At 39.9% G+C, this 10,240-nt stretch overlaps 1 protein-coding gene across 2 annotated transcripts in view; it reads left to right on the top strand.

Annotated features, from left to right (window-relative positions):
- The window catches only part of LOC117401188 (mediator of RNA polymerase II transcription subunit 26-like), a 33,059-nt gene extending 23,696 nt beyond the window's left edge, over positions 1-9,363 (top strand). The window contains exons 2-3 of one of the 2 annotated variants that reach the window (XM_034912377.2): positions 5,244-5,318; positions 6,600-9,363. In XM_034912377.2, the coding sequence (XP_034768268.2) occupies positions 5,244-5,318; positions 6,600-8,270 (1,746 nt within the window). In that variant the 3' untranslated portion in view covers positions 8,271-9,363. Of the gene's footprint in view, positions 1-5,240; positions 5,319-6,599 lie in introns of both variants that reach the window. The other variant, XM_034912376.2, reaches the window with a different exon arrangement.
- The last annotated feature ends 877 nt before the right edge of the window (positions 9,364-10,240 follow it).

The raw sequence follows: 10,240 nt of genomic DNA, 5'->3' as shown, positions 1-10,240 counted from the left end.
GAAATACTAAAAGAAACCTAAAATTCAATGACACACGTCTCTACTAGAATTATTTCTTTGAAGACATTGGAAAAGACTTATTGGAAATGTTTCTCAGTTAATTTGTTTATTTTAGTAATTCTAAACTGGTGACGTGGTTTTTTTAATTCATCAATTAATCATTGCAACTTTTCCAGTTTATCTACTCGTTAGTATTTACTACTGTACTGTTAAATGACAAAGTTTTGATTACCATTAATTGAAACTGGGAGCATTATTGATGTGATTGTTATGCATACACTTTATCTATTTACCTGTGATAAACCTCAATTAGCATTGATTGTCTGCAGCACCTAATATTACCTTGGGTAAGATGAGATGATTTACCAACAAGAGGAGGCTGTTTGGCCCATCTATGCTTGTCCAGTTCCTAGTAAGTGATTGATCTCAAGACTTAAAGATCCAAATAATTTGGCATTGAAAGCATGACTAGGTAATTCATTCCATACCTTCAACACTTTCTGTCCTAAGTCATCTTCCACTTACTTTCCAACTGTGTCCTGGTCCTGGTTTCTGTGCTGCATTTCAAGTATTGGTTATGGTTAAATGATCCAAAATGAGTTCTAAATAGGGACTGTGGAAAATTTGGGATTACAATCAAAACCAGAGATGAGGAAACTCATTACAGGAGGGCCTCCCTTGTAATGGTTGGTTTGCTGCAAAGATAAAGCACAAGTTAACCCTTTAAGTGTGCTCTCTATGAGAATGATGAAACAGACTTGGATTTATGAAACGATTTAGGAGTTGTGTTTTTTTTTTTTTTTTTTTTTTTAATAAATTGCTGAAATAAGGTATGCAACGATTCGGTGTGTATTTCTTTACATGATGCATCATGTTGTAATAGAGGTACAGTTTGTATTGTGAGAAGATCAAAAACACAACCTACCTCATTACAGTTCACAAAATGGTTCTTGCATGAAGAATGTGTTTTTAGTAGTTAGTATGAATATAGCTCTTCCCCATCTCATTTTTAGTTTGTCTTAACAAAATAGTCAATTTTAGTGACTGTTTGATCCTATTATGCATCATAAAGGTCACCCCTCTGGACCCTTGCATGTGTCTTCACTGCACATCGTGCAATAATTTGTGGTATTGCGGTACTGCGGTACTGCAAGACCACAAATTATTATTTTTTTTCCTTTTTTGTTTTTACCCTGTTTTTTTTCCCCAATTTGGAATACCCAATTATTATTTTTATCCCGGTTCACCGCTGCAACTCCCGCGCCGACTCGGGAAACTGCGGCAGACACACGTGTCCTCCGAAACGTGTCCTGCCAAGCAGTCTTTCTTTCGTGCTGCAGGTCTATAGCAACGCCACCAGACCCATAGTGCCGGAGGAGTGGCTTCTACAACAGACCCGTAGGCACCCTATCGGCCACAGGAGTCGCTGGTGTGCAGTGAACCGAGAATTACCCTGCCGACCTGAACCCTCCCCACCCGGGCAGCTCTCGGCCAATTGTGCGCCGCCCCCTGGGAACTCCCGGCCTCAATCAGCAATGGCATAACCTGGACTTGAACCAGCGATCTCCAGGCTATAGGGCGCATCCTGCACTCCACGCACAATACCACATTTAATCATCACCTGAACTTGCAACACTGGGGGGCAGTGTGGACTATACTCTGATACTATTGAAAGGATTTTATGAATTTGAATATTCTAAATTAAAACACTTCTGTGACAAAACAGGCTTGCGATTTCAGTTTAGCATTTCATTTTGTTAGATAAAAGTAATAATTATACTTTTAATGTTAAATAAATAAACCCAATTACAAAATTTCCACAAACATCCCCTTTAACTTTTTTTCACATCTTCTGGACAGGAACAGAAATTTAGTAAATCCCAATTTAATAAATCCCAATTTAATAAATCAATTCCACAGATGCTGGATGCAAACTCAGCTTTTGCATTTATTTAGTTTAACCATTGTTCAAACAAGCTTATGGCCCACTTACATTTTTTAGGTACTTCTCAAACCAATCGCTGTCAACGACATTTAGGTCTTCATCTGTTTTAGGTTCTGCAAAATGATCAGTAGCTTTTACTATCTGTTGCTGCTTCATACCTTTTTTTTTCTAATCTAAAACATTGACCTCGCTACTATCTTCACTTACAAAGAACACTCTTGTCTGTGCAAGTGGGATTTCAAACTGAACTCTGAGGAACTGATGATTACATTCCCACAGAGACAAACATTTGAACTGTTTTGAATTAAACGGAACGAAAGAGCAAAAACGAATCCAATTACCAAATTAACAATCAATTGAATACCCTCATTGTACAAGTATCAATTAGGAAACAACTGAGCAGTGAATTGTTTTACTGATTCTACAGCTCTCGTTGTTTTCTCCCTTTCACAGTTTGAGCAGCCAGAACCAAACTGCACAAGATTACATCTTCTATAATAAATACAAATATCTGATACCCTCCACCAGGGCTGCAGACAGAACAATTGCAACCAAGATTTGGTTCTAACTATCGTTTTTTTTTTAGAGCAGACAGCAACATTTTCATGTCGGCATCAGCTGCTGTGGGTCTCTCTCTCTCTCTCTCTCTCTCTCTCTCTCTCTCTCTCTCTCTCTCCTCTCTCTCTCTCTCTCTCTCTCTCTCTCTCTCTCTCCTCTCTCTCTCTCTCTCTCTCTCTCTCTCCTCTCTCCCTCTCTCTCCTCTCTCTCTCTCTCTCTCTCTCTCTCTCTCTCTCTCTCTCTCGGCTTTATCTTGTGGTTATGCTGAAATATATACAGCTTTCATTAACAAAGCGGTTGCTAAGGTTTACCTTTTGATTTAACCCATACTTTACCTGCTCCATTCTGCCATGGAGATGAAAGAATACAGGAAATAATGAAATGAGATTAGAGGAGTATTTTGAATAAATAAGAACATAAAGCACAGGGACCTTTGCATGATACAACTAGTTCACTGTTTCTCTCCAGAGCCTGAGAGATGAGAGATTGGTGTGTACTTATAAACACTGTGTGCTAATCATACGAAGGTTACACCTTCCCAAAAGGTTTATTTTTGACATTGTGCTACCCTGACCTCCAAATGACTTATCAAAGGAACAGGAATTTAAAACCCCTAAATAAATACAATGCACTCTTGACGGTCCCTTCTGGTCTACACCTTCAGCATGGTGCTTGTCCTCCTCTTTGATTTCTCCAGCTGACGGATGCATAGCCATGAACTCGGACAGGCTTGCCCCCTGAACAGACACGTGCTGTTATTTTTAGTTCCATGAAGACCAAATCATTCACTCCTGACAAGAAGCTGGACTCTCCTTCATGCTGTCTGCACTCTGTTTTACTAGAGCTCTGTGGTATGGTCATGTTAAACTTTAGTCACAAATCTTGACTTTACTTGGATTTTCAAGATATAAACTTCATATCTAAACTTGTCCAGCTGTGTTTATTTTATTTCAGTTGAGTGCCACGTTATTTTATCCTAGATTCTCACCCATTCCCCACGACAGCAGAACTGAAGGTCAGTGGGTGTCCTCCAATTGCTTTACATAAATATTAGGGCTGCATTCAATTATTTGATGGTTTGAATTTGATTCAAATTCATAAATCACCTTGGCAAGCATATAAAAGTCATTTAAATCCTTTGCTGCGTTTGAAGCCTGCTGTGCCCCTCATGGAGGTAAAAAGCGCAGATCAGATCGCTAAGGTGCCAAGGAAAGAATTTGAAGTAGAATTGGTTTAAAGAAAATGGCATGTGCATTTCGTTTAGTTTCATGTCATATCAGTTTGGAAATATTCTGTAAACATTCAAAGATCAAAATGCACCATTTATTTAAGATGAGAAAGCCAATTTGTAAAAGTGCTTTTTTAGTCTTGACTTGAAAACTGTAACGGTCCCAGCTTCCCTGACAGCGAATGCAAAGCATTCCGTAACTCTCCAAGAAAAAGAAAACCCCATTCTGTGCTTCACTTTGTTTGTTTGTTAGGCCGGAGATACATGAGCAATTTTTTCTTGGCATCTCAAATTGACAATAAAACGACTGTGTCACTAATTGACAATTTGATTGCCAATCAAGTTCCTAGAGTAGACCACTGCGCTCTTTTCAACAATTTAGTTAACCGTTTTTCTACGTGCTTGTGTGTGTTCAGCCAATGATATTGCATATTCTAATCGCCTAAATAGGAGGTACGCTACAGAAATGTGGATGCATGAGCAAACTTTGCAGATGAGATTATTTATTTTATTATTCCCCCCCCACCCATCATAAAGTGTTAGATGTGCGTAATATAAAAAAAAAATATGGAAAATGATTCCAATTACTATAGCAGCTGCTGAAACATGTTTCCTGCAAACAGACACAACCTTAAATTGCTTAAAATAATTTTTCAGTGCGTGTGGCACATTTAGCAACAGCAATTCACGTGCACGAATGTTTGAAAGCAACACATTAAAGTAATTGCAGCATCAAGCTTCTCCAGTCAGCAGGTTGGAGCTTCATGAAGCCTGATGCACACAACACTGCTGGCAAGCTCTCCAGAGACGCCTCATGACTCACACTGGTCTGCTTCACACACTATTTTTTAAACACATACTGTACAGCTGCCCTGTTTGTTTTTGTTTGTTTGTTTATTAATTTATTTTATTTGTTTATTTTAAAATCTTTCCCTTGCCTTTTTTCTGTCTGCAGTCTTTCTAAATGGTTCTGTTGGTCTAAGATTTGAACCCCCTTTCTCTGTTGCTCAGCTGGCTTTCACGTTCATGCTGCTTGAATTCGATGATGGATCTACTCAGATACTGCTCACTCATTCGTGCCTCTCTAATCCAACATGTGGGATTCTGCCCTGCATCACATGCTGTACTTAAAGTGGTGATTCTGCTCAAGTGGACCTGGTTCTGGTGAAGTGAGGCCCCAGGGGCAGGCTGTCCAGCAACAAAATGAAAGTCCAGTAACTCCCGTTGGTCTGCTGAAGCCCAAATGACCCAGGAGTTTGAGGGCTTTGGCAGTAGACTGATTGGTGAAATAGATCGCATTCTAACCAAAGTTTTGGGAGTTGGTTTACTCGCATTAGACCATTGATTTTATGTCATTATTTAATTGCTGACTTGTTCCAGACACTCCCTCGCTTGTGTTCTTGAGTGGCTGTATACCAGCGTGAAATGTATGAATGTATATAACATTACAGCTTTATATATAATTATACACACACACATATACTTTTTTGTTTTGTTTTATTATTCCAGCAGATCCGTAACATGGTGGCAGTAATGGAGGTCATCTCCAGTTTGGAGAAATATCCTATCACCAAAGAAGCACTTGAGGTAAGATACTGTGTGAAGATACCAATTATTGCAGCCAAATAAAAACACAGGCCAGAACATGGGGTGCAGGGCTTTCAGGGAAACAGTTATTTATTTTGTGCATTTTTATTTTTATAAGATAAATATCTCAACATTTCAGTTTCAGTATTTTCTTTCAGTGAACATCCGTCAGTCAGTCATGTTCATAAGATTCTCCAAATATAAAAGACAAGGACTCGACTTCAGACAAAATGCATTTTAAAGGCATACAAAGGAGGAATTTCAGTTCAACTGGAATGCAGCCCTTTGCTTGGTACTGTGGATTACATGGTCTGGCTGCAGTTGCTGCACTGTGGGTTGGACCTGCAGATCAGGGAATTCTCCTGGAAGCTGCAGTAACTTGGAATCTCTTGTTTTATTGAAAACTAAAGAAGTGTGTGTGTTAATTAGTGCTGGATGAAAAAGATACCCTGCAGCATAATGTGTGTAATTCACATGTCAGTTGTGCTTTGGTTTTGTTTTGCATGATATCTTTGTTAGTCATTTATCAATTATCATGTGAACAATACAGTTGTGGTCATTTTTCCACCGAAATATACATTTCAAGCAGTGTTTGAATATTATGTGTTTATTTAGCAGACACTTTTATCCAAGGTGACTTGCAGAGACTAGGGTGTGTGAACTATGCATCAGCTGCAGAGTGTCTTACAACTACATCTCACCTGAAAGACGGAGCACAAGGAGGTTAAGTGACTTGCTCAGGATCTCACACAGTGAGTCAGTGGCTGAGGTGTGATTTGAACCGGGGACCTCCTGGTTACAAGCCCTTTTCTTTAACCACTGGACCACACAGATATTAAACTATTGAAGATTTCTTCCAGCACTGTTTAATATCACATAACTCAAGAAGGAACCAAGAGCTATTGAGCTCTTTGAAAAGAGGGGAGCAGTGATGATCCTGTGAGCACTCATAAAAACTAAGTGCACATGCAATTTCTGAAAGGAATCAAATTATTGTACTGGTATATAAACAAGTTATTGTCCCAAGTAGTATTTTGCTAGTTTTATACAGTGTTTTATTTGTCCTTTTTATTCATTTGCACTTGCTTCATAGGTGGGACTTGTGTGCTTGTTTAATTTAAGGTTAATAGATTTGTTTTTTGCTGTGTTTAATCAAGGTCATGGTGGTAAAAGATTTGATGCTGTTTATTGGATACAACCAAGTCTTTGAAATAAGTGGAAATTGAAAGCATTTTTCATGATTTCAGTTTCAAGGCACTAACTGTTTTTGGTTTACTGTAGGAAACCCGACTAGGGAAGCTCATCAACGATGTAAGGAAAAAGACCAGCAATGATGATCTTGCCAAGCGTGCCAAGAAGCTGCTGCGGAACTGGCAGAAACTTATCGAGCCCGGTCAGAACGAAACCGTGCCAAAAGGGGCGCCTGGCACGCCGGGCTCTGCTAACGGGGGAGCTCATCCCTGCAGGCAGGATATCTCACCTCCCAGTGCCACGACCGTGTCCAAACCAGTGCCGGAACTGAGAAACAGAAATGACATTCAAAACACATACTCTCCCAAAGTGGAGAAATCGGGGAACCGCAAACGAAAGGGAGAGCAAAGAGACAGTCCCCTTCCGCTGAAAATTTCCAAATCAAACTATGAACAGATCCAGAATTCTACCCCTCCCCCTACCAACGGTATCAGCGGCAGTCCGGAACCTTTTCCCAGTCCTCTGGATGCCAACACGCTTTCTGAGAAGACCAGGTTGGAACATCAGGAGAACGATAAACACAATAAAATCCCAGTCAATGCTGTGAAACCTCACACCAGCTCTCCAGGACTTGTGAAACTGCCAAGCACTTCCTCTTTGCTCAAGACTGCGGTATTGCAACAGCATGCAAAAAAGGATGAAGGAGGAGGGCAATACCGGCCTAAAAGCCCACGATGCCCCTCTTTCAGTCCTAGAAGTATTAAGCAAGAGACTCTGGCTAAGCAGCCGACCACGTATGAACCTAAAGGTACTGTTTCAAGCCCATCTCGAGTATCTAAATTCCTGGACACCTCACATGTGCCATCCCCACAGCCTTTACCTTCTCCTCAGCCTTCAACTCCCCCTATTCCATTGACGATGAATGAGGGACACGAGACTCCAGCACCTGAGCATTGGCCTGGGAGGATGGATCTTGATGCCCATCATCTGTACAACACCCCACACGAATCCCCACACGGCTCCAAAATACCCCATAACCTGGAATGTACAATTCCTCAAAGTCTCTCTTCTGAAAGAATAGACAGCGATAATGCAGCTTCAGGCTCCGACGGGAAAAGGAAGAAGAAATACAGATCCAGAGACTACACTGTAAACTTGGACGGACAGCAGGTCATAGAAGAGAGCACAAAACCAGTCAGGTTAAAAGAACGAAAGCTTACTTTTGACCCGGTTACAGGCCAGATCAAGCATTCGACCCAAAAAGATTCTTTCCAGGCGGAAGAATCACTCCCGCCACCACCGGCTCCACAGCCGGAGCCGCCCAGGACAGAACCGACTAAGCAGGAGCCCAACGCCCCCCTGCCCAGTCCCTTTCAACAGACAAACTGGAAAGAGCTGTCCAGAAACGAAATCATTCAGTCATACCTGAACAGACAAAGCAGTCTGCTCTCTTCGTCTGGGACGCAGACTCCCGGCGCTCACTTTTTCATGACAGAATATTTGAAACAGGAGGAGCATAACATTAAAGAATCTCGAAAGACTCATGTTTTAGTACCAAACAGCTCCCACACAGACTTCCCTGGGGCTAGTAGAGAGGTCACACAGGAGGACCTCCGTCGAATACACCAGCAGAACTGGCCTGGAGTCAATGGCTGTTTCGATACGAAAGGTAACTGGTATGATTGGACACAATGCATATCTTTAGATCCACACGGCGACGAGAGTAAACTAAATGTACTGCCGTACGTCTGCTTGGACTGAACACAATCTCGTTTTTGTTTTTTTGTAACACTTCAGAAATAAAGCCCTTCCAGGGTTACAGGCTGCATGCCCAAGAGGAAGTGAGCCTTGTGGCACGCCAAGACCGGCAGTAAAGGGTATGGAGGGGCCGCTCTGTACAACTCAGATACAAACCCCTCTGTAATGTGCTGCTACCAACTTCCTAAACGACAAGCGCGGTTACAATGGCTTTGGAAATAGGAGTTGGTCCAGCCAGTTTCTGAAAAAAGGAATAATCTAGCCTGCAAGTTAGGTGGGGTAAAAACTCCAGAATTGTGAAATCAGTAGTGTGGCAGGTAAAGCTTTATGTCAAAATGAATAAAGAAGTTACCTTAATAAGAATGCATCTATTTATTGATTTTTTTTTTTTTTTTTTTATTATTATTTGGCAGTGAGGATTTTTGAGTTTATACAAGAAATGTGCAAAAACTGTAGAGCTGTTTGCATCACGCATCCTCTGTTTGACATCCTCTGCAAAACGAAGAGGGGCCCCCACATTCCATACAGCTTCCTACACACACACACACAACATTAACAACACATTGGCTTTTACAAACTTAAAATAAGTGGTATTTGTATTTTCAGTCACCACTAATATATATATATATATATATATATATATATATATATATATATAATATATATAATTTATTACATACACACACTTTTCTTTTTTTTTGGTTTTTTGCTTGTTACGTTTTTCTGCTTGGTAGATTTAACTTTATTTTTTGGTTTTTTTCCGAAGCCCAAAAATGGCAAAACAGAGGGTGCTACTAAGTTGCAACTTTGTACTGTGAGAATTAAAAAATGTAAAATGAAAAAATAAATCTGTTTGTATGCTGGAATATACTTGTTACCATTCCTTTAGATATTGTTTGCCTTATGAAAAAGAAACCCATCATAACACAATTTACAAATACAAAGAGCCTTAGTGAATGTACAGACATTTAGACTTCTGTGAATCATGATACAGAAGCGAGCGACTTTGCTATTTGGTCCTTTTAAGTGGACGCGTTGTGATATAAATGTGGAAATTTAATAATAATAATAATAAAAAAAAGTTGCACAAAATGTCTTTGAAAATGCCTTTGTGCTTTTACTGAGTAAAGCATGTTTCCTAACATACAAAGGGCTGGTAATCGTGCCACACAATTTTCTCATTGATATCAAGATTTTGTATTTTAGAATCACACTAAAGTAATTGAAGCTAACAAAATTCTGCACAGTTTTGAAAGACATATGAAAAGTGCTTTCTAAGGAAAAGTAAGTTATTTTTTAATATGTAACAACACTGTTGTGTCTGAAAAAAGATCTGTTACAATTACAGGTTACTGGAAAATATAATGTGATCACAGTAATGCATTCCATGTAATTCCCATGTCATTGCCCACAATACAGGAAGGAAGGACTGCTGTTAATTCCTAATGCTCTCCCTGTGCCTGGCTGGAGGGTTTAAACACAACGCATTACTTCAACTGTTTTCCTGCATTGCTGTTTGTATTCCTGCAATATCTTTTTCAATATAATTGCGATTTTGTTTTGATATTTGTATTAACTCATTGTCCTGGCTCGTTGAGCAGTTTTCAGCAGTTATTTTTTCGTTTCACTTCAGTTAATCATCAGGTCTTCTGAATTCACTACATTGGCATTATGAAAACTGAGCAGTAATATGTTAATACAAATGTAAAAATAATCATGATTATGTTAAAGGATATTGCAGGAATACATACAACAACGCAGTAAGCCAGGGAAAGTAAATGGGTGTGTTTAAACCCTGCAGCCTGTTCAGTGTCGATTTCAGCTGGTAGCTTGTATTGTGAATGGAATGCTGTGCTAAACTGCACCTTACAAACCTAGTCTGTGCTGCCCTCTAGGGCCCCGTACAAGCTAGTACAGCCCTTACACTGCAATAATATAACAAGGCTTCGATCATGCTGTTTCAATATTTTTTT

Source organism: Acipenser ruthenus, chromosome 49, assembly GCF_902713425.1.
Source record: "Acipenser ruthenus chromosome 49, fAciRut3.2 maternal haplotype, whole genome shotgun sequence".
NCBI classification, from domain to species: domain Eukaryota; kingdom Metazoa; phylum Chordata; class Actinopteri; order Acipenseriformes; family Acipenseridae; genus Acipenser; species Acipenser ruthenus.
Note: the sequence above shows the minus strand (reverse complement) of the source record. Positions and strands in the feature narration are given on the sequence as shown.